Source organism: Scyliorhinus torazame, chromosome 15, assembly GCF_047496885.1.
Source record: "Scyliorhinus torazame isolate Kashiwa2021f chromosome 15, sScyTor2.1, whole genome shotgun sequence".
NCBI lineage: Eukaryota > Metazoa > Chordata > Chondrichthyes > Carcharhiniformes > Scyliorhinidae > Scyliorhinus > Scyliorhinus torazame.
This window is the reverse complement of record NC_092721.1, coordinates 52018929-52044360: the sequence shown is the minus strand read 5'-3', so window position 1 is coordinate 52044360 and position 25432 is coordinate 52018929. Positions and strand designations below refer to the sequence as shown.

The 25432-nt window shown below is 46.7% G+C and overlaps 1 protein-coding gene across 3 annotated transcripts in view; it reads left to right on the top strand.

Moving 5' to 3' along the window:
* The window catches only part of abcc4 (ATP binding cassette subfamily C member 4 (PEL blood group)), a 742685-nt gene that overhangs the window by 528716 nt on the left and 188537 nt on the right, over positions 1–25432 (top strand). For all 3 annotated transcript variants that reach the window (XM_072476237.1, XM_072476236.1, XM_072476238.1), the window contains 3 exons: positions 6575–6725; positions 8306–8425; positions 22726–22836. In XM_072476237.1, the coding sequence (XP_072332338.1) occupies positions 6575–6725; positions 8306–8425; positions 22726–22836 (382 nt within the window). The remainder of the gene's footprint in view (positions 1–6574; positions 6726–8305; positions 8426–22725; positions 22837–25432) is intronic.

Sequence of the window (25432 nt, the reverse complement as noted above, 5' to 3'; positions counted from 1 at the left end):
TTCCTGACTTCCTCTTGCTAAAGGGAGTTCTCGAAGAATTGTGTCCCTTCAATCGGGAAGTTCCTCCAAGTAGGTCTCTTCTGAGTCAGGGTCTCCCAGGTGTTGATGTCAATGTTGCATTTCTTGAGATAAGCCTTTCGGGTGTCTGAAGCGCTCCCTTTCTCTTGCTCCTTCTCTGAGCTGGGCGAAGAAGATTTGCTTTGGCAGTTAGGGCTCTGACATCCTAAGCACATGGCCGGCCAGCGGACTTGGTTTCAGATAATCATGGCCTCAATGCTGGTGCTGTTGGCTCCTTCAAGGACACTGATGTTAGTACACCTGCCCTCCTAGCTGATGTGGAGAATCCGTCTCAGACAGAGTTGATGGTACCTTTTCAGGGCCTTGAGGTGGTGTATGTACGTAGTCTAAGTTTCAAAGCCATATAGATGAGTACTTCTTGAGTTAATGTCACTTCTTTATTTATTCTCTGGAAAAAGAAAAGACTTTACACGGGGACAGATGGTTATTACCGCTATCTGATAACTGTAGTGGCTACTGGTGCAGGATGTATATCTCTTGCATAATACCTCCCAATGTTGCACAAAATATATGAATGTGTGATTTATAGCACTACATTGTGTGACAACCATTAATGCACCCCAAGTTACAGAACAATGTAAAACTTAGGTGCGGCAGAAATGGATACAGTTGTCAAGCCAGAAAATTGAAGCAATAAGATTTTGCCATTGGTATTGGTGTAATAAGCAGACTTTTTTTTAGTATTTAACACAGGCATAAGCTTTGAACTGTCATAATACATCGTCATGACTCCTAGACAATAAATTAAGCAGTCAGCCCATGATGGCTCCAAGTAGTTGAAACAGACTGATAATGCCCTGAGGATGGTTGAAATTAGAGTGCAGGATTAAATTCTGCCTCTTTAGGAAATGCCAATCTCTCTGACAGTCTCTGAAGACTGTTTAGAACCTTTAGCTAAGGTTTACACAACTGGACCCATTGCAAAAATAGCTGCGTGAAATTCACGATCAATCTGCACTTTGCCCATTGATTTAATTTGAACTTCCTGAAACGTTCAAGAGAGTGTACTGCGCTGTATTGTTCTATGTTCTACGTTCTATGTTTGTGCATTAAATTGTAGTTCACCATCAAAAACCTTTTATTCAGTCTATGCAAGTCTAAAGCCATTTGGTGAAAATGTGAGAGTATACAACATTGTCTTTTTACTACCTGAGGGCAGGAAAACTAGAGAGTAAAAAGCTGAATTGTCTTGTTTCTCGCCAGGAGCAAATCTACAAAACTAGCAGATGTTAGAAAGTTTATAAGAATGATTTAGGCTAACAATAAGAAATATGCCTGGTAATCAAACCTGGCTAGTTGAGATCCTATGAATGAACAATAATAGCACCTGTCACTAAAGTTCACTTTTTCCCCCCTCCTTGACATTTGAAACTTAGTTTCAGGATCTAGTCCTTATGGTTTTCATCACTAACATGAGATGCACTTTGCAGTTCAGTGTTACCTTTGATTATCAGGGGCGTCATTCTCTGACCCCCCACTGGGTTGGAGAATCGCCGGGGGCTGCCGTGAATCCCGCCCCCGCCGGTTGCCGAAGTCTCCGGTACCGGATATTCGGTGGGGGCGGGAATCGGGCTGCGCCGGTTGGCGGGCGCCCCCGCTGGATTCTCCGGCCCGAATGGGCCGATGTCCCGCCGATAAATTGCCTGTCCCGCCGGCGTGGATTAAACCACCTTTTGAACGGCGGACAAGGCGGCGCGGGCGGGATCCGGGGTCCTGGGGGGGGCGCGGGGCGATCTGACCCCGGGGGGTGCCCCCACGGTGGCCTGGCCCGCGATCGGGACCCACCGATCCCACCATGGCGGAGGTGGAAGAAACTCCCTCCACTGCGCATGCGTGGGAAACTGTCAGCTGACGCTCCTGCGCATGCGCCGCCCGGGGATGTCATTTCTGCGCCAGCTGGCGGGGCAACAAATGCCGTTTCCGCCAGCTGGCAGGGCGGAAATTCCTCCGGCGTCGGCCTAGCCCCTCAATGTTGGGGCTAGGCCCCCAAAGATGCGGAGCATTCCGCACCTTTGGGGCAGCGCGATGCCCGTCTGATTGGCGCCGTTTTGGGCGCCAGTCGGCGGACATCGCGCCGTTTCGGGAGAATTCCGCCCCTGTGTTCCATTATCTGCATTCTTGCTCACCTACGACAATTTTTACGGAAGTTAATTGCAAATCATAACACATTGTAAGAGAGCAGAGAAAGATCGGGATGCACTGACTACAAGGAGCAGAGAGCTTTTCACTACTTTTGTGTGCTGATTGGTGTTGCTGCAGAAGAAAGAATAGTTTCAATTTAAAGGTCTGTAGTTAAATGCCTCCCACTGATTGGTGGTGTTTTAGGCGAGACTGCAGTTGGCAGTGCCCCAACTCCAGATGATATTATCGATGGGGTAAATGGCGGTAGAGGGAACAATGCAGGGCAACAACGCATAAGCAAAGATGGATTCCAATTGGCAGGAGATAAAGGGTCCAAAAGTGGATCCCAACCTCACTGGTGATGCCTGGCTGACTGCATTCGTGATCTTCTGTGAACACCATCCAATTAGGAACAGTGGGTGAAACAGGAATGTCTCATCAGCAGCACCACCAGGAAAGGCATGCTCGAAGGATGCATGAAATTATTAAAATATTTTGTAGCCTTAGCCAGGGCCAGAGTAAGAAGTCATGGGCTCTGATGCTTCTCCTGTTTCCTTGTACCTTAATCCCTTCTATCCACTTTAACCCTTCCCATCAGTTGTCTCCTCTTCCCCCAACTCATCGCGTCTATCCAGAAGGATATTCAAACATAGATATTTGGCCACGAGAGCCTGCTCTGTCATTCATAAACATTGCTGACATCACACCAGTGACCACAACGCAAAAGTATTTAATTAACTCTAATTTGATTTGTGACATTGTGAAAGGTATTATACAAATGTAGGTTTTTTAATTTTTTTCCCAATTAACGGGCAATTTAGCGTGGCCAATCCACCTACCCAGCACATCTTTGGGTTGTGGATATGAGACCCACATAGACAGAATGTGAAAACTCCACATGGACAGTGACCCGGGATCGGAACCGGGTCCTCAGCGCCATTAGGAAACAGTGCTAACCACTGCGCCACCATGCCACCCGATATAAATGTCGGTTTTGGCTTTCTTTGGAGGCTCAGTTGGAAGCCCAATGCTGAGACTCTAAGGGTAACTAATCACACAGCAACCAACTGGTGTTAGGAGAATGGCTACAAAGAATTCACTGCATTTACAAAACAGTTTAACTAAGTAGCTAATGCAACCTTACCATTCTGACTCCTGGCACCAACTTGCTGTCATACAATTGTGTTGTCCACTGCCAATTTACAACCTACAGGTTCTATCTAATGTTGAATTACATAGTTTCTTTTAAGTTCTAATTGTTGTTTGAGGTGTATGAGAAAAAGGCAAATTAAGTGGGAAATGTAATTAATAAATAAGAAACTCTCACAGCAAAAAAACATTGTGACAGCAAAATCCAGGCAGAGATCCTTTTGAAGAGGTAGGGTGAACTTCTCCATGTCCAGTTCCAACTAGCCCACACCTCCCTCTGATCTTGCCCCACCAACCTCCTGTACAACGTCCCTTCCCACCCAGCCAACCTCCCCACCCCTTTCCAATCTCCCACCCACCTGACCTTCCACACACCCCCCAACCACCCCCTCCAACTCTGTGTATGGGCGAGTACGGTGATGAAGAAATGAGGCCTCGCTGAGCCCTGGACTTGCCACCAGGAAACCACCTCCAGGATTTACCAGGCTTCAATTGCAGCTTGGGCCCTGTGCACCACCAGTAAAATCCCAGAGGTGTCCTCAACCTGGCTCCAAGTAGCCAGTTAATTTCCACTCATTGCTTATCCATTGTTCTTGGCCTTCTGTTACTCACTCACCTCCAGAAAAATCAGATGAAGCTAGGAACCCTGCTATCCCAGTGACAACCTTTCAGATTTCTCTTCCAGACCAGTCTCCAGCCCCATCTCCCTCAGTCTCATAATATTCTACGTGCAATATTTAGTTGGAGGTATGTGCTTTGTACTCAGTGAGATAAAATTTGTTGTGCTCACAGCTGAATACCACCTGCCCCGAGTTCTAAATATAAATCTTTACAGCAACTTACACTTGCAGCGTGTTTTTCAAGAAATAAATGACTGAAATTGCTTTACTGAAGTTAATGACATTGAGTCCTATGGAGGGAGATTAATGGAGATGATCAAAGTGACAATTAAAGGAGTAGGCTTTAGAGGAGGCTTTTGGTGTTGGCAGGTTACTAGGTAAGTTAGTTCAGGAAGATTCTTCAGAGTCCCAGGATCTTGCGGCAACAGGAGGGCGGGGAGGGGGGGCGGGGGGAGGAGGAGGGGGGGGGGGGGGGGGGGGAGAACCTGTGGGGGCAAGTATGCAGATGACAAAGACCAAAAACACAGTGCAGTTCTAAGTCTTAATGGGTTTGATTACTGCCTTTTTTACTGCCTTTTTCCTTACATAGATCTTTGTGTCATCTGCCAACTTATTTACCGTATTCCAACCCCACTGATCTTAAGAACATACGAACTAGGAGCAGGAGTAGGCCATCTGGCCCTTCGAGCCTGCTCTGCCATTCAGTGAGATCATGGTTGATCTTTTGTGGACTCAGCTCCACTTTCCCACCCTTTATTCTTCAAAAAACTATCTATCTTTATCTTAAATTATTTCTAAAGACAGTGAACTCACGGACTCCGGCGCCGAGAACCCAGGTTCGATCCCGGCCCCAGGTCACGTCCGTGTGGAGTTTATACATTCTCCTTGGGTCTCACCCCCACAACCCAAAGATGTGCAGGGTCGGTGGATTGGCCACGCTAAATTGCCCCTAGAGAATTGGGCACTTTAAATTTTAAAAATAAATAAATAAAGACAATGAACAGTCATAACCTACGATTGTTTCCTGGGAAGCATTTCTTCAGGTTGAAAGACATCTGTATTTATGACTGAGATTCCGAATCCAAGTTTTCAGATTCCTACCAATATCACCAGTTTCTATCTTGTGACGCAACCTTGTATGAGGCATTTATCAAAGATTTCTTGAATCTCCATGTTGATAATGTCTGCAGGATTCCCTCATCCATTATCCTCGTGAGTTCTTGAAAACTATCAAATTTGTACAAGATGACCTTTTTTGTTTTTGGAAAAAAGTTTTAATTTTTTTCCCAATTGAGGGGCAATTTAGCGTGGCCAATCCACCTACCCTGCACATCTTTGGGTTGTGGGGGTGAAACCCATGCAGACATGGGGAGAATGTGCAAACTCCATGCTGACAGTGGATTGAACCCGGGTTCTTGGTGCCGTGAGGCAGCAGTGCTAGCCAATGTGTCACCGTGCCACCCTTTAATTTGTGATGGTCTCTTCCATAATTCAGCTATTATAATAGGGCATCTCTTATGAACCCTTTTGGCCTCTTGTCAAAAATGGAAGCTAAACTGATAGACCTGTAGCTTCCTGGCTCTGAGTTATCTTTTTTTTAAACATGGGGAAAATATATGCTAGCCTGCAGTCGAAACAAGCTATCCCTGACTCTGAACGAATGAAGATATGAACGAATGAAAATATGTCCTATTTTTGTGCAACATTACATAAATACCACCCCACTGCACCATGCTTGGGGAAGATAGAGAATTGTAGGCACATGGAAATGTTAACAAAGTCAATTCCCCCAACATTTCCACTGCTGCAGCAACTGGGTTTTTCTTTACACAGCAGAGCCAGTACAAGGGATACCTACCTTGAGAAGGTTTGCGGGTGGGGCGGGGGGGGGGGGGGGGGGGGGGGCGGGTACTGAGATAATTTTACCTAGCAGTTTAAAAAAGTGACTTTCATCTTTGAGGACCTAAAATTGATCATTTAATGATTCTTAAACTATTTTTTCACTGACAATAGCATTAATCTGAATGCACAGTTAACTTTGATAACGATGAAATAATTGTCCCAGATGAGACTTTGCGATAAAATAGGTAACTACTGTATTATAATTTCACTTTAAGGGCAGCACTGTGGCACAGTGGCACACTGCAGTCTAACGGCGCTGAGGTCGCTGGTTTGATCCCGGCTCTGGGTCACTGTCCGTGTGGAGTTTGCACATTCTCCCCATGTTTACGTGGGTTTCGCCCCCACAATCCAAAGATGTGCAGGCTAGGTGGATTGAACACGCTAAATTGCCCCTTAATTGGAAAAAAATGAATTGGGGACACTAAATTTGTTTAAAAGAATAATAATTTCACTTCAAATGAACAGAATAGATATTATTTAAAAACTGGGAACACTACAAATTTAAAACGATCAATAATTAATAAAAAGATGAGAGTGATATATCCGTAAGCACCTGTTAACAACAAATCCGTGTGGCCTTATTCTGGTGGACCCCTGACCATTTGCAATGGGATCCCTTCAAGTCGGAGTTCCACTATATTGTCATATAATAATTGAACTGGTTGTTCATGAGATAGTAACAGTAAATACTTTTTGTCTCAAAGACTTTTCTACAGATCTTGGGTGTGGTAGCTGTGGCAGTATCTGTTATTCCTTGGATACTTATTCCAATCGCTCCACTTGTCATTGTGTTCTATTTCCTCCGGCGCTATTTCTTGGAAACATCACGTGACATTAAACGCATGGAATCAACCAGTAAGTAGGACACTGAAAATTAAATTACAGGCAGTGACCTTTTTAAACTGTGTTCAAGACAGCTTTTCATATGTTAACTAGGGGAGGGAAAAGGAGGAGAGAAGGCAAGACGGGGAGGTGGGACAGGGAGGAAAGGGGAGAAGAGATTATATTGTCAGACTTTTTTTTACATCTTCCAAGGTTGATCACTGCAAAGAAGAATATTTATGCAATTTCCGCTGTTTCCTTTCATACTTTTGGCAGTTATATGATTAAAGATTTGTTCCCATGTACTGTTTTGCTGGCGACATTGAATTTACTTAACCATTGCAAGTTGTGTCAGTGAGGGCTCTGCTTTGATCACCATTTTTAGCCAGTTAATGGTTGATTTTCAGCTTGTTCTGAAAGCTTGCTGTTTGTTTTTTCACATTAATCATGTTGCACAGAACTTTTTAAATTTTGTTTTAAGGTTGGTTTAATTGTAGCTACTGTAGGAAGTCCTTGCACATAATGTTAGTAGTGTAATACTTGTGGAAGACTGTGACTACACTATTTTTAAAATACAATCGATCTAAAGTGCTTCTGCCACTTTACGTCTCTCATTCAATTTTGAGGTGCTGTAGTGGCGTCCCTGCTGCAGTTTCCTAGCTGGTACGAGAGGTTTGTTAAATTCATTTACAGATGTGGGCGTCGCTGGCTGAGCCAGCATTTATTTCCCTTCACTAGTCTTTGAGAGGGTGGTGGCTAGCTGCCTTCTTGAAATGCTGCAGCCCCTGAGGTGTAGGTACATCTCCAGTGCTATTAGGGAGGGAATTCCAGGATTTTGACCCAGCGACAGTGAAGGAACGGCTATATATTTCCAAGTCAGGATGGTGAATGGCTTGGAGGGGAACCTCCTGGTGGCGATGTTCCCAGCTATTAGCTGCTCTTGTCCTTCTAGATGGTAGTGGTCGTGGGTTTGGAAGGTGCTGCTAAGGAACCTTGGTGAGCTCCAGCAGTGCATCTTGTAGAAGGTACACATGGCTGCCACTGTTCGTCGGTGGTGGAGGGATTGAATATTTGCGGAAGGAATAGAAATCAAGCGTTCTGCTTTGTCCTGAATGCCGTCAAATTTCTTGTGTTGTTGGAGCTGCACTCTGTCTTGGAGTCCCACCCCAGAAAATGATTTGGGTCTACACACTTGTGACCTTTAAGACTTATCTGGATAGGCACATGAACAGATGGGGCATAGAAGGATACAGGCGGTTAGTCTAGATAGGACACGTGATCGGCACAGGCTTGGATGGCTGAAGGGCCTGTTACTGCGCTGTGTAGTTCTTTGTTTCTATGATAAGTGATGGAAGTATGTCCCCTGTCAGATCACTAACCTCCACCAAACCTCTACCTTGTCCCCACCAAAACAAAAGTAAAAATGAATGTGAGATTATGCTGTACCAAGAATAATGGAAAATGGCAACACAAAATTTGATGAAACATCATAACAAGCACATAAGCAATGATTTAAAAATATATACAAGGAAAATGTTAATAATTGCCATAGATGATAATATTTAAAATGAATACCAAAAGTTATTAAAATATGTATTGATTTTGTAATTCAGCTAGAAGCCCAGTTTTCTCCCATCTATCTTCATCCCTTCAAGGAGTTTGGACGATTCGTGCCACAAAAACAGAGCCACAGTTTCAAGCAAAATTTGATGAACATCAAGATCTTCATTCAGGTGATTTTTATTATTGTCACAGTTCCTTAACAATTTGCATGCTGTCATGAATATCCTTTAAAAAGCGAAGCAAAAATTTCAGGGGCGGAATTTTCCGGTCGCCCACGCCGAAATTGCAGATCGGCCGGAGAATCCGCGTTCACGACCAAACCGGGGCATCGCCGCTTTCGTGATGCTCGGCCCCCTCCAAAGCAGCGTACTATAGGAGTATGCTGCGCGCCGTACCGACGGCCTCTGGACGTTGCCTGAGGCCCACCCCCTGATGCTCCGCCCCCGACCGGCCGAGTTCCCGACGGCGTGGGTCTCTCATGGTCTCACCCGTCAGGAAGTCGGTGTGGCGTCAACAGACTCAGTCCAGCGCCGCCACAGTCGGGGAGGGCCGATCCGCGGGCAGGGGGGACTTTGCCAGTGGGGTAGTCTGGGGCTCGCAAGCCGGCCAAAGGGGGGGCACTATTTCGCAGGCCGGGTCCGCAAGTGGCCGGTGCCATGTTCCGTGGCGCGGCCACTGCAGGCCGCCGCCGTGCGCATGCGCGGCCACGAACCCGGAAATTCTAAGGGCCGTATCGGCAGCTAGAGCTGGGTGCTCTACGCTGCCAGAATTCTAGCCCCCAGCTGCATGGAGGACGGGTGGCCATTTGGTGGACCATAGCTACAGAGAGGATGGAAGCCCAAGAGGCGACCATCAAAGACATGGAACAGGCCGCAACTGACCAGAGCAATCAGATCAAGGCGCTGGAGAAAGAGGTGGCGAGGTTGGTCACGACACAGGGCAGTTTGAAGGGCAAAGTAGAGGATCAGGAGAACCGCTCGAGAAGGCAAAACCTGCGGATTGTGGGCCTACCAGAGGGGATCGAAGACAGGGACCCACGATATATGTGACCGAGATGCTGGGCAACTTAGTGGGGAGAGGAATTTTCCCCAACCCACCAGAAATGGACAGGGCACACCCTGTGCCCGAAACCCAAAGCCGGGGTGCAACCGAGGGCTGTAATAGCCAATCTGCACCGGTACCAGGACCGAGAATCCTGCGCTGGGCCAGACAGACCAAGAACTACCACTGGGAAGGACATAGTATTAGGATGTACCAAGACATTGGGGCAGAACTGGCCAGGAAACAGACTGAGTTCAACAGGGCAAAAGCAGCCCTGTAGAAGAACGGCATGTGCTTTGGTACGCTGTACCCAGAGAAGCTGTGCGTCACACATCAAGGCAAAGAACATTTCTTTCCAGCCGCCAACGAGGCAAACAAGTTTGTGTTGGAATGCGGGCTGGAGCAGTGACAGCAACACGTCGACGAACCGACAAGCGGGGTGGGGGTGGGAGATGAGGAAACACCTCTTCCCCCCACGCCCCCACAAAACACACCCTGAACCACAAAAGGCAAATCACTACCTGAGAGACGCTTCACATGGGAAATCGTGACCTTGTACGAGCGCAGCGGAGAAGGGAAAGCGAAGTGGTAAGCGAAAAGAGTGCAGGGTAAGACGGGAATGAATGGGCAATAACTACAGAGAGTGGGCGAGGGGGGACAGTAACTCCCGGGAGTGGGGCCACCGCACTAGCGGGAAAGCTAGCGCCGGGGATATGCAGCAGAACAAGGCCATGGCGCACCCCCAACAGGGGTGATGGTGGCAGGGGGCACAACACAAGAAGGGCGGGGGAGCAAACGGGGATAGGAGGTGGGGGAAGGGGGACAAAAAATGGGAATACGGGAAAGCGGAGGTAAGTGGGGTGAAGGGAGGTATGCGGGGAGGGGGGTGGTGGGTGCGTAATAGGACAAGAGCAGCAATAAGGCTATAAAGGGCCGCAACCAGGGGCCTGGAGCAAAGAAGCACTGCAAGTAACCACCAAGTACGGTCTCTGGGCGAAGGGAGACCCCGGAGTGCAGGGGCCTACCCACGTGGTGGATGCACAGTGGGCGGCCATTTTGGGTGCCCCCTGGCCAAAGGGAAATCCCGGGGTGCAGGGGCAGATCCACATGGTGGGCGCACTGTTGACGGCCATGTTGGGTGCCTCCTGGACAAGGGGAAACCCTGGAGCGTAGGGACCCGACCGCATGGGGAGAGCAGTGACTGCGGCCCCCCTGGACGGCCCCCTCACAAAGGGAAACCCCGGAGTGCAGGGGCGTGTCCACCAGGTAAGTATGGTTAATCCCACAGGAGCGAGGGGACAGAAGCCCCCCACCAGGATAGTCACCTGGAACGTAAGGGGACTCAATGGCCCAGTGAAGAATACATACTCAATGGGCGCGATTCTCCGGGCCCCGCGCCGGGCCGGAGAATCGCCGCAACCGTGCCCCGACGCTGGCGCGCGATTCTCCGAGGAGCGGAGAATGTCCCAGTCCGCATCTTCAATATTTCCCTGGACGCAGCCTGCTTACGCAGCTGTGCACCAGCATGCGGCTCGCCTTCTCTCCAGACTCATATTGCACCCCTCTTGCCCTACGCAGTTGCCCTACAGCCCTCCTCATTGTCAGCCTGTCAAACTGCCCTGCAACCTTTTCCTCCTCGCCAATCCCTCCACAAAGAACAAAGAAAATTACAGCACAGGAACAGGCCCTTCGGCCCTCCCAGCCTGCGCCGATCCAGATCCTTTATCTAAACCTGTCACCTATTTTCCAAGGATCTACTTCCCTCTGTTTCCCGCCCGTTCATATATCTGTCTAGATGCATCTTTAATGATGCCATCGTGCCCGCCTCTACCACCTTTGCTGGCAAAGCGTTCCAGGCACCCACCACCCTCTGCGTAAAAAACTTTCCACGCACATCTCCCTTAAACTTTCCCCCTCTCACCTTGAAATCGTGACCCCTTGTAATTGACACCCCCACTCTTGGAAAAAGCTTCTTGCTATCCACCCTGTCCATACCTCTCATAATTTTGTAGACGGTGGGCACTCTCGAATATTCCCTGTCCACCTCCACTATCTCGCTCACTCGACGGTCATGTTCCGCCCTCCTTATCCGCACAAACTGAAAACAAAATAATTTCTCCCCGGACCAGTGCTTACCAAAAAATACACGCTGCCACCTCACCATTCTGACTCAACTGCACATAATCCCTAATCGCCGACTGCACCTTATTACAAAAACCTCCATCCACCAACAACCCTGAGTCAAACCTCCACCCGGCCTCTGCTCTCGTCCCGTTCTGAACCGAATTTCCAGCCAGTGGGGTGCATGGTCCGAGATAACTATCCCCACATACTCTGCCCCCTCCACCCCAAACAAAATCTCCCGACTCACCACAAAGTAGTCAATCCTCGAATACCTTATGGACGTATGAAAAGTAGGAATACTCCCTTCCCCCTGGGTTCTGAAAGCGCCTTTGGTCCACCATACCCATCCTCTCCATAAACCCCCCCCCCCAGCTCCCTCGCCATTCGTAGCCTACCCATCGATCTCGGGCTCGATCTATCCACCCTTGGCTCGAGGACACAGTTAAAATCTCCTCCCATGTTAAACTGGTGTGTGGCCAAATCCGGGATCGCTGCCAGAAACCCCCTCATAAAACCCACATCATCCCAATTTGGGGCAGACACATTTACCAACATTATTGGTGCCCCTTCCAATACCCCACTCACAATCCCATATCTCCCACCTCCTTCATACTCACAAATCCCATTTTTTTGCTCATTAAAATCGCCACACCCCTCGATTTCAAATCAAACCCCGAGTGAAAAACCTGCCCGACCCACCCCTTCCTTAACCTAATCTGGTCCTTCAAACAGGTGCGTCTCCTGCAGAAAGACGACACCAGCTTTCAAGCTCCTAAGGTGCACGAACACCAGTGACTTTTTAACCGGCCCATTCAGTCCCTGGACATTCCACATTACCAACCTTACCGGAGGCTTGCGACTCCAATCCCCTCTACTGTCCATCATCTTCCCTACTTAACTCCCACTCCCTTAATTCCACCCTATACCTAGCACATCCCAGATGGCCCCTTTCTCCGCCCTTGACCATGTCATCTCTCACCCCCTGCCACGCCGCAGAAACCACCCCCCTTTCCCCACTACCCCCCCCGGCCACCCCTCTTGACCTTCTCCCCCACCACCTCACTTACGGCTAGCGTGGCTGCCCTTGCCCAAAGGCACCTCCTAATGCCCTCCCGCTCCCGCTCCCCCCACTCCACAGCTCAAGGAAGAAGGCTCCTTGCTGAGCTTACCCTCCCCCACCCAAGCAAGGACTTCTCCTGAATTCCAGACAGCCATCTCCAAAAGCAAACAAACCAATGTTAAACACAAACAGTCCCATAAAACAGGAGGGGGGATGGGAACATCCATCTCCACATAAACTGTTCACCCCTACAACATTGAACACACCCCCCCCAAAAAAGGCGAAAATTCCCCAATCCCTACACCCACTTCAAACATGCTCCCAACCATTACAATGTGCCAGCACCCCGGTTCCCAAGCATTGTCCACTCAGTTCTCTCCCAGTTTATGCTCCTTAATGAAGTATTCGGCCGCTTCTGGGGTCTCGAAATTATACTCCCGGTCTCCAAACGTCACCCATAATTTCACCGAGTAGAGCACCCCAAACCTGATTTGCCGCCGGTACAGCACTACCTTGGCCTCGTTGCAACCTGCCCACCGCTTTGCCAAGTCGGCTCCGATGACCTGATAAATTTGAACGTTATTCCGCTGCCAATCGCAGGTACGCTTCTCCCTGGCCCACCGTAGAATTTTCTCTTTCTCCACAAATTTATGGAGTCTCAAGATCACCGCCCACGGCGGCTCCCCAGCTCTAGGCTTCTGCCTCAGGGACCGATGCACTCGTTCCACTTCAGGCGCCTTATCTAGCACCCCTGCTGCCCCCAGCCCCGCCAGCATCTTCGAGACGTACCTCGTGGCACTCACACCTTCCACTCCTTCAGGCAGGCCCACTATTCGCAGGTTCTGTCTTCACGAGGCATTCTTCTGCTCCGTAACCTTTGAGCTCAATGTTTTACAAAGGTCCCCTAGGAGCCCCACTTCCGCCTCCAGAGCCACCACACGATCACTGTGGTCCGAGATCACTCCTTCAATCTCCAAAATCTGTGAGCCCTGCACCTCCAAACACCTTTCCACGTGTTCCTGAGAAAGTTTTGGGGTGCCACAGCGTCTTCAATGGCCTTTACATGATCCTCATGCATTTCTTTCCTCTGTTTATGGAATTCTTCCTTGATAAAAGCCATCAGTTCCTGTATCTAGGGCCTTCCAGCTTGCCCTTCCCCGCCTGCATGTCGGAAGAGGCTGTTGCTGCAGCACAAGACTGTTTAAACTTTCCAGCCAAATCTCTCACTGTTTTCTGCCGGGTCTGGTGATCAGCAGACATACCACGTCCGGGGTAAACTACTTCTCTAACATTCATCTCTCCCTTTTCACCCAGTTCTGTGTATAAAGAGCTCTTTTCTGTGACTTTAAGCTGGAGCAGCCCTGTATGTGACCATTCACTCCATGGTCACAAACGGAAGTCTGATTACTTGATTTAAGACCTGAAGATAAGTTTAATTACTACTTACCGCCTTATAATTCACCATTTGAACTCCCTGTTTTTCATCCAATGCCAAAGCACTCTCGTCCAGCCAAGTAGCACTCTCACTGTAGACATTATTAGATATTTTAGGGGACGTAAAGGTACATAAATCCCCAGGGCCAGGTGAGATGTATCCCAGACTGATATGGGAGGCAAGGGAGGAGTTTGCTGGGACACTGACGGAGATATTTAAATCTTTGCTGCCCACAGTTGACTGGAGGATAGTTAATGTGATACCTTCATTCAAGAAGGGAAGCAGGGATAAACCAGGTAATTACAGGCCATATAATCCAATGTCAGTGGAAGGGAAATTATTGGAAAAAATTCTGAGGGGTAGGATCAATCAACACAGGGAAAGGCAGGGATTGGTCAGGGATAGTCCACATGGATTTGTTGGTGGAAATACACTACGACTCAGTAAACACTAGAGGGAGCACAAGAGACATCATGACTTGCAGACATACAGCTAATGAACACATAGAATAGGACACAGACCAATGGGCAGTCAAGACACCCAGAGGTGGCATTACCACAAGGGGGCATTACACAACCCATATAAAAGGACAGGGCACACATGCTCTTTCTCTTTCCACAGGCGACACTTAGAGAGTAGGACAGGGGCAGATCAGAAGCATCACACCTACCACGTAGCTTAGAGCAGACTGGTTAGTTAGACTGAGTTACTACAGCAAGATTAGCAGGAGAGTCAAACTCATAGAGAACTGTGTTAATGGTTCAATAAATCACATTGAACTTACTTCAAAGTCTGGAGTATCTTTTGGTCAAAGCTGCATCGAGTTGCAGCCTGTGTTATCCCAGAGTACATAACACAACATGGTAGCAGTAGTGCCTGTTGAATCTATATAGTTCAACTCAGCAAGATCCGTGACTACCAGCAACAGCACCCAGGCAAGATGATCGAGATTCTGGTTCCTCAGCAGCTCAGGTACCACGGCAATCTCAGTGCCAACTGGCGTGCATTCAAGCAGAGCTTTGAGATCTATATGGTAGCATCCGACCTAGATGGCGTGGCCGATGCTGAGAAGATAGATCTTCTACTCACCATTGTGGGTGAAAGTGCAACAGAAATCTTCAACTCCTTCAAGTACTCCAAAGGGCAGGACAAGAGAGACTTCCAGACAGTCCTGGACAAGTTTGAAAACGACTGCGAGGTAAACTCAAAAGAAATCGGTAAAACTGGAGCCTATACTCACCACGGGGCAAAGGTAGGCTTTCAGCAGAGGCAAACGGCAGTTTTGATTGGCAGCCATCTTGTGAAAGGACATGCGCAGTTCCCGAGAAGACACGAACCGGCAAAACAGTGTTTTGCGCAGGCGCAGCTTCGCGCATGCGCAGTTGCAAAAAGAGCGCACAGTAAAGGAAAAGCGATTTGCGCATGTGCAATCCATTCCCACAGTCTACGTCACAAGCGTCAAGATGTCAGAGGCTCCGGACCACGCCCACTTCAAGGGGAAATGTCCGAAAATAGTGGAAAAAAGATTTTAACGCCAGAAAACACAATTCTTTCACCTGGAACGACAGCACAATGTCTGAACTTCGACCAGTAGCTGAAAGTAACCTCTGCTGAACCCTGCAGCAAGCAGTTAGCACCGCCCTAAGAGATGATTTAGTCCTTGAAGACTACGACTCAGACGATGATTTCATCATTGGAGGTGGCGACCTCAGTACTAAATCCGAACCGCAACGAGATGTGTTGTACATTGAAGCATCCGACACGGTCATGGCCAAGTTCTTCGGATTTGAGGATCCTCAGCCCAGCATAGATGACATCCCGACCCATGAGTACAGGATTCTGCTGCGGCTTGACGCCAAGAGACAGAGAGCAGTACAAGCCCACAGAGAGCGGCCTGACGCCAAGAGAGTGGTCCACGCACCACAAAGAGTTCCCGACTCCGCACAGAAAGCGATGAAAGACTCCACAGCGAGACCACTGCACGACTCTGTTGAGAGCGCACAGATCAACTCCACAGCGAGACCACTGCATGACTCCACACAGAGAACGATGCCAGACTCCCCAGAGAGAGCAGTACAATCCTCCACACCAAGCTCGTTGACAGACTCCACGATGGAAGCAAAGCAAGACTCCAGAACATAGATTTTGCATGAACAAGACCATGAAGAGAGAGCTAAGAAGAGCCAGGAGGGGACATGAGAAGTCTTTGGCAGGTAGGATCAAGGATAACCCTAAAGCTTTCTATAGATATGTCAGGAATAAACGAATGATGAGGGTAAGAGTAGGGCCAGTCAAGGACAGTAGTGGGAAGTTGTGCTTGGAGTCCGAGGAGATAGGAGAGGTGCTAAATGAATATTTTTCGTCAGTGTTCACACAGGAAAAAGACAATGTTGTCGAGGAGAATACTGAGATTCAGGCTACTAGACTAGAAGGGCTTGAGGTTCATAAGGAGGAGGTGTTAGCAATTCTGGAAAGCGTGGAAATAGATAAGTCCCCTGGGCCGGATGGGATTTATCCTAGGATTCTCTGGGAAGCTAGGGAGGAGATTGCTGAGCCTTTGGTTTTGATTTTTAAGTCATCTTTGTCTACAGGAATAGTGCCAGAAGACTGAGGGATAGCAAATGTTATCCCCTTGTTCAAGAAGGGAAGTAGAGACAATCCCGGTAACTATAGACCAGTGAGCCTTACTTCTGTTGTGGGCAAAATCTTGGAAAGGTTTATAAGAGATAGGATGCATAATCACCTGGAAAGGAATAATTTGATTTGAGATAGTCAACACGGTTTTGTGAAGGGTTGGTCGTGCCTCACAAACCTCATTGAGTTCTTTGAGAAGGTGACCAAACAGGTGGATGAGGGTAAAGCAGTTGATGTGGTGTATATGGATTTCAGTAAAGCGTTTGATAAGGTTCCCCGCAGTAGGCTACTACAGAAAATACGGAGGCATGGGATTCAGGGTGATTTAGCAGTTTGGATCAGAAATTGGCTAGCTGGAAGAAGACAAAGGGTGTTGGTTGATGGGAAATGTTCAGACTGGAGTCCAGTTACTAGTGGTGTACCACAAGGATCTGTTTTGGGGCCACTGGTGTTTGTCATTTTTATAAATGACCTGGAGGAGGGCGTAGAAGGATGGGTGAGTAAATTTGCAGATGACACTAAAGTCGGTGGAATTGTGGACAGTGCGGAAGGATGTTACAAGTTACAGAGGGACATAGATAAGCTGCAGCACTGGGCTGAGAGGTGGAAAATGGAGTTTAATGCAGAAAAATGTAAGGTGATTCATTTTGGAAGGAATAACAGGAGTACTGGGCTAATGGTAAGATTCTTGGCAGTGTGGATGAGCAGAGAGATCTCGGTGTCCATGTACATAGATCCCTGAAAGTTGCCACCCAGGTTGAGAGGGTTGTTAAGAAGGCGTACGGTGTGTTAGCTTTTATTGGTAGAGGGATTGAGTTTCTGAGCCATGAGGTCATGTTGCAGCTGTACAAAACTCTGGTGCGGCCGCATTTGGAGTATTGCGTGCAATTCTGGTCGCCGCATTTTAGGAAGGATGTGGAAGCATTGGAAAGGGTCAGAGGATATTTACCAGAATGTTGCCTGGTATGGCGGGAAGATTTTATGAGGAAAGGCTGAGGGACTTGAGGCTATTTTCGTTAGAGAGAAGAAGGTTAAGAGGTAACTTAATTGAGGCATACAAGATGATCAGAGGATTGGATAGGGTGGACAGTGAGAGCCTTTTTCCTCGGATGGTGATGTCTAGCACGATGGGACATAGCTTTAAATTGATGGGAGATCGATATGAGACAGATGTCAGAGGTAGGTTCTTTACTCAGAGAGTAGTAAGGGTGTGGAATGCCCTACCTGCAACAGTAGTGGACTCGCCAACACTAAGAGCATTCAAATGGTCATTTTATAGACATATGGACGATAAGTGTAGATGAGTGGTTTCACAGGTCGGCGCAATATCGAGGGCCGAAGGGCCTATACTGCGCTGTAATATTCTATGTTCTAGCAACCTTATCTGAGCAACCAGCAGCAGACAATGCAAGTCTGCCACGCTCAAGTGCACAGCAAAACGACTATGACAGTCTACCACGCTCACGTGAACAACAAAAAGACTATGACAGTTTACCCAGGTTATTTGAGACACCAGAAGAAGACTCTGACAGTCTACCCAGCTCATCTAACCGATAAGAAGACACTGAAGGTCTACCCACTGTATGTATGACAATTGACAAAGGCTTCACAATTCCCGTACAAGATGTGCGACATCTCAGCGAGACTGACAGATCTCAGCTAGTATGTACAGAGGCACTCGACAATCAAAGTGAGGCTACTAATGACTCCAGTGACACCATGTTAATTCAAATCTCATCTACTCGAGCCTCTCCACAAGAACCTGAAATGACTCCAGGCGGGGAGCATCAAGAAACCAAAGGTGATTCAGGTGAACCAGAAAGGGCTCCAGATGGGGAGCATCGACAAGCCAAAGATGATTCAAGTGAACCGGACATGACTCCAGACGGGGAGCGCCGAGGAATCAGAGACGGCACGCTCAATGAAACAGCAAATGCCACAAAGGACACTTAACAAGTAACTTTGTGAAGGACTCGAATTCTCCACTGGTGTGGTCATTGAGCGCAACAAACACAACAACAAAACCTACAAAAACAACAACAAAGACAACAACAAGAAGCGTACTAGAGGCAACAAACACAACAACAAGCACGTCAATAACAAGAATAACAATAGAACAACTGGTACGACATGGTACAACTCTGCCCATGAAGGACAATGTTACTGCTCAGCTCAGAACAATGGCGAGAGTGCAAACATACCATGGCATGATAACGCATCTTACAAATTCACGTTTGCTACACTACAAACAAGCAGACCAGCTTTCAAGGCAGCTGACATATGGTATCAATACTGCGAACACAGACACCAGTCCAGGTCAGACAGGAAAGTTGACATCAAGAATCGCTACCACAAGCATAGAAAAAAAAAAGAGTCCACCCCAGACAATGAAGTGATTTGACCATTTGAACACCTCCTGATGTCTTCTTGGATACGTAAACACCAAGGACGGGATTCTCCGATCCCCCGCCGGGTCGGAGAATCGCCGGGGGCTGGCGTGAATCCCGCCCCCGCCAGTTGCCGAATTCTCCGGCACCGGATATTCGGCGGGGGCGGGAATCGCCACGTGCTGGTCGGCGGGCCCCCGCTTGGCGATTCACCAGCCCGTGATGGGCTGAAGTCCCGCTGCTGGAATGCCTGTCCCGCCAGTGAGGATCAAACCACCTCTCTTCCCGGTGGGACTAGGCGGCGCGGGCGGGCTCCAGAGTCCTGGGGGGGGGGGGGGGGGGTGCGGGGCGATCTGGCCCTGGGGGGTGCCCCCACGGTGGCCTGGCCCACGATCGGGGCCCACCGATCCGCGGGCGGGCCTGTGCTGTGGGGGCACTCTTTTTCCGCCGCCTCGGCCACAGTCTTCACCATGGCCGACGCGGAAGTGACATCCCCCCCCCTGCGCATGCACGGGGATCACGTCAGCAGCCGTTGACGCTCCCGCGCATGCGCGGACTTAGGCTACCCAGCGAAGTCCTTTTGGCCCCGGCTGGCGTGGCGCCAAAGGCCTTTCTGGCTGGCGGCGCGCCAATCACTCTGGCGCGGGGCTAGCCCCTCAAGGTGAGGGCTTGGCCCCTAAAGGTGCAGAGAAATCCGCACCATTAGAGGCGGCCCGACGCCGGAGTGGTTCACGCCACTCCATCGCGCCGGGACCCCCCGCCCCGCCGGGTAGGGGAGAATCCCGCCCCAGGACACTGACGTCGTTCACAAGGGAATGACAACATCAACATCGACACTTCCATAACAGCACAAGAAAGCCACTCGACCATGTAAATTCATGAATTTTGGACTATAACTATTATTTGGTATTGTATAGTCATCACAGTCGTCATAATTTGTACATGTCATCACTTATTTACCTGTTTTTGTTCAATTTTTCTTTAACACTGTACAGAAAATATGTAACACGAAAAAGGGGGGATGTGGTGATATGCATCACTGTAAATACACAAGGGGTTAATGTAAATATACTATGACTAAGTAAACACTAGAGCGAGCACAAGAGACATCATGACATGCAGACATACAGCTAATGAACACAGAATAGGACACGACCAGGGGCAGTCAAGACACCCAGAGATGGCATTACCACAAGGGGACATTACACAACCCATATATAAGGACAGGGCACACATGCTCGGCCTCTTTCCACAGGCGATACTTAGAGAGTAGGACAGGGCAGATCAGAAGCATCACACCCACCACGTGGCTTAGAGCAGACTGGTTAGTTAGACTGAGTTACAATAGCAAGATTAGCAGGAGAGTCGAACTCATAGAGAACTGTGTTAATGGTTCAATAAATCACATTGAACTTACTTCAAAGTCTGGAGTATCTTTTGGTCAAAGCTGCATCAAGTTGCAGCCTGTGTTATCCCAGAGTACATAACACAACAGTAACTAAATATATTGATGAGGGTAGCACAGTTGATGTGGTTCACATGGACCTCAGTAAGGCCTTTGACAAGGTCTCACATGGAAGGCTTGTCCAAAAGCTTAAGAGCTCATGGGTTCCAAAGCAAGTTGACAAATTGGGTCCAACATTAGCTTGTTGATAGATGGTGCCGAGCCCAGTTTCGACAACAGTGGGGTACTCCGCCAGTACTGCGTGGGGGTCGCCCATCTGGAACACCTGCTGCCACTCAAGGTGGCGGTGCTGCAACCAACCATGATTAAGCAAACTGGGGTTGTTGGGTCGCACTATGACCAGTGTAAGACAGGTGGACTGCTGTCCATAAACCACTGGGGTCATGGTTCCAGCTTTCACCAGCAGCTCCCCGTGTGGCCAACCGAACCTCAGAGTCCCATAACAACAGGAGCTTGAAGTTTCTCGGAAGTGCCAAAATGTTATACTTTTGGTTGATATGTTCAAGGCCTGGCTACTCAGCTTCATGGTTTGTAGCCAGACTTGCTCAATTTGGCCCAACTCCAAATCAAAAGTAAAATATTGCAGATGCTTGAAATCATAATAACAGACAGAAAATGCTGGAAACACTCAGCAGGTCAGGCAGCATTTATGGAGAGTAAGAAAGTTCATATTTCATATCAATTACCTTTCATGCCTCCACTTTATTTCCGAGAGGCAAGTCTTAACTGTTTCATGTGCAAAAGCTGTAGTGTTGTACTATTGCTTAACAAAATTTGTTATCCAAAGGTATTTCAGAGTTTTGTCCGATAATATTTGTGTTTTATGTGAATGCATGTGTGCCTGAGTATGTAAATGCTTTTGTAATGTTTGAAGCAATCGCATTGGTGTTCATTTAGATTTTTTTGTTTTGCTGAACAATATAAACCAAAATTGAGAAGAAACAGAAACATTGTTTGTGTTAACTCTCAATCAACTAAATAAAAAGTAAGAAAATGCATTAGTGCATCTTAAATTTCTGATATTGGGTTTGGCTGATTATCCACCCTTTTATTGTGCTGCTGTCACCCTTTCCTGTCTCTGATTTCAATCTTTCTTTTCTGTAGGGGAGATGGTTACCTTCTAAGATTATAATTGCTGCCATCATTTGTCTTAACTTGTATTGAAAGAAAACGGTTCAGCTTTCTAATTGCATAGCTGCTGTGTAGAACTGTCGAGGTGTCCATATCTTTGCATGTATGTGGGTGATTAATTTGCCGGCAAAACTTGCTTGCATTAAGAAGTTAACGTATGGTTGCCAGTTTCACTCCTCCCCAGAAATTGATTGGCTGTGGTGAAATGGTGAAACACATTTTCATTCAGCTATTAATACTGTAATTTAGTGGACACCTGTACTTTAGTGTTCAATTGTGTACTTATTTGACATCAAATTTAAGATTTTGCCTTCCTCGCCTCAATTTAAGTGTATTTAAAACATGTTCACCAAAGAATGCAGTTTTGGACATGGAAGTGAAGAAATATTTCTTTTTTCTCAAAAAATATACTTTGTTTAATAATATTTGTAAAAGTACATTTCAAAACAATTCACATTGAATATTACAGAAAATGTAATAGAAGTTAACTTTTCTCCGTACAGCATATTCCACTCTGAGGTGGAAGCCTAGCAATAATCTGTCTGCCCCTCTCTCGCTGACTGAAAATTATGGGGTATGTGGTAAATTTGCTGTTAGTTTGTGGTAGCCACATGCTGGTCTGTGTAGAAGAAAGTTTTGCAAACCCATTTGCGTAGAAGCTGCGCATTTCTCGAGGTGAACTAATGCCCTTACTACATTGCTCACCCTATGGTGGGTTGCAGGGATATGTTTGTTTGAAATTTAGATCTATCAAGTAGCAACACAAAGCCTAGAGCCCTGCTCAGCTGTCAAGTTGTGAAACTTGTGGATTGAGAGTATGACAGAGTGTGACTAAGAGTGCCAGCAGTTACTTTAGTGGGAATATACTCCCTCCTTCTCGCAGCCTGCTGTGCATTTCAGTTGGGGAGACGTATGCTACTTCTATTCCTTTATTAGAACATTTCTGATGCTGCAAGTGTAATGGCTGGGTGGCTAGTGATAGCTGATAATATCAAACAGAGACAGCAAAAGCATTGGGCTCTTTTTACAGAATCAAAACTTTTAATAACATTGGAAATGTTTGCAACTTCAATTATCTTAAATAAATCCTAGCCCAAATTTATTTATTGAGCCTAATGGTGTATTCTGAACTGTCATGATAAAGTTGTAAAGTGTGATTTTCTTTAGTTTTATTTCTTCTTTTCTATCTGTAGAGACGTGGTTTCTTTTTCTATCCACTTCACGGTGGCTTGCTGTTCGTTTAGATGCCCTCTGTGCAATTTTTGTTAGCGCTGTTGCTTTTGGATGTATTATAATTGCAAACCGTAAGTAGGAATTTCAGCTTTTTCTTTACAATGTATTATAATTTATGGATATAATTATAAGTGCACAGTTTTGCTATTTAATTGAAATTCTTCAGGAAAAATGACTATTAAACTAGCTTTCCATTGTTAAAGTTATTTATTTATTTCTTTTCTTTATACTCCATTTGTTTTGCATTACTTAAGGAAGGGTAGCAGGTAAGTTTACATTCAATATGGAAATACATGGAGTGCTCAAATATTTTTCTGGTTGATATGACCACTAACAGTGAACTTCAGTGCTTTTAACCTACAAGCTTTGAACAAGATCTTGATTTCATGCTGTGGTACTGACAGATTAGACCAGGCATTGTATTGTGTTTATTTACACAGAGAATTGCTTTTTTTTAAAACTTAGTAAAGGGCCATGGTCTAGACTGCAGAACATCGAGGCTGAAAAGGATAAAAAAGAAGACAAGATAATTCTGTATGTAATGGATTGGTGACACCAAGCTTACTGTGCGATATTCACATAGGCCGTTAAAAATGTTAAGTTTTGCTCAGGGTTCACAGCAAGGTACGTACTACCTTGCACAAACAAAAAAATAATCCAAGTTATATAATCCAAGGAAGGAGAGAAGTGGATTTCTATTTTGGACTTCCTACCCAGTCAGTATTGAGCACTAGAACTCATATTTATATTGAAATTGAACTCGACAATCACATCCAACTGGGCAAATTGTTCGAACTCTCTTTAGACTACACTCAGTTACATAGTGTGTGTTCATTTCATTTAGTTTTAATTTGCATGTTGGTTTTGCATGCATACAAAGCAAGCATGTGCCCACATGTGCAGACTTCTTTGAAGAAAAATCCAAGGAATTGGAAATGTGGGCTGGAAAGAGGGAGGGGATATGGTGATAGTATGATTAAGGAGTATTTAGAGCTTGTGTAGGTAGATGGGAGTCAGACATGGCGCTGCACTTTCCTGAGCCTTCATTTGAGTTGACCAAACTAACAAAGCAGAACTTTCTTCTTTCAGCAATCAAAAGCTAACTAGACTCAGCATGTTTCTACTAGAACTTGTAACATGAAAGATGCGTTCATTGGTGCAATAAGCATGACTGCAACCCATTCATTTGTGACATTCTAACTTACTGAAAATCATGCTTTCCTCATAGTTTATTATCAAGACCTCAGTTTATTTAGGAGTTTCCAATGGGAAATTAATTAGAACACAGTCATATTAAATTTTATACGTTTGGAAAGCCATCGTCTTCATTTAGCAGTTAATGTCTGCCTTGATTTGATTTGATTTATCATCATGTGTACCGAGGTACAGTGAAAAGTATTGCTCTGCGTACAGTCCAGACAGATCGTTCCATACATGAAAAATCATAGGACATACATAAATACATAATGTAAATACATAGACACAGGCATCGGGTGAAGCATATGGAGTGTAGTACTAAGTAGAGAAGATATTTAACGGTCAGAGGGTCATTCAGGATAACAGTGGGGAGGAAGCTGTTTTTGAACCTGTTAGTGCGCGTTCTCAGACTTTTATATCTCCTGCCCAGTGGAAAAGGTTGGAAGAAAGAATCACCCAGGTGGAATGCGTCTTTGATTCTGCTGCCCTCTTTCTCAAGGCACCGGGAGGTGTAGATAGAGTAAATGGATGGGAGACGGTTTTGCGTGATGGACTGGGCTATGTTCATGACTCTTTGTAGTTTCTTACGGCCTTGAGCCAAGCAGTTGCCATACCATGCTATGATACAGCCAGATTGGATGCTTTCTATCTCAGTCTTAAATGGGAGAACTCTAATTTTTAAACTGTGTCTCTTGATTTTAGATTACCCCACCAGGGTAGATCCTCTCGGCATCTACCATGTCAAGTCCCCATAGATCTTTAATAAAAGCAAAATATGGCAGATGCTGGAATCTGAAACATAAACAGAGAAAGCAGGAAACAGTCAGCAGGACTGGCAGCATACATAGGGAGAGAAAACACAGTTAATGTCTAAAGTCCGTATAACTTCTTCAGAGCTGAAGAGAAGGAGAAATGCATTGGATGATATACTGTATCAGAGGGGGTGGAACAGCTGGAACTGAGTACAAGGTCAGTGATTAGTGGGAACTGGGAGACATTGCAACATAGATGTAGCAAAACTTAATGAGTGACAAATGGCCCCTTCGGGGAGGGGAAGGGGGGTTTTTGCAGAAGAAAGAAAATGTTTAGGATATTAAAAAAAGGTTACAGTGGAGGAGAAAGGTCACAAAATAAAGTTGTTGAAGTACCATGCCTAATTGGAAGTCTACTGTATTCAGTGACTAATCGCAGACTGGGTGACCGCTTTGCAGAACACCGTCGGCTCAGCCTGCCGACCTGATCCCTGATTCCTGGTGCTTACTATTTCAACTCAGCATTTTGCTGTCTTGCTCACATATTCGTCCTTGGCCTACTGCATTGCCCCAGTGAAACCCAACACAAACGGATGTTAAGAAAGAGTTAATGTTCCCTAGTACTTCAGTTGGAATTGGGGTTTTAATTGTTTAATTGACTGACCAAATATAAAGGGTAAACTGTAGTATTATTGGAGAAGTGATTGTTGAACATAAC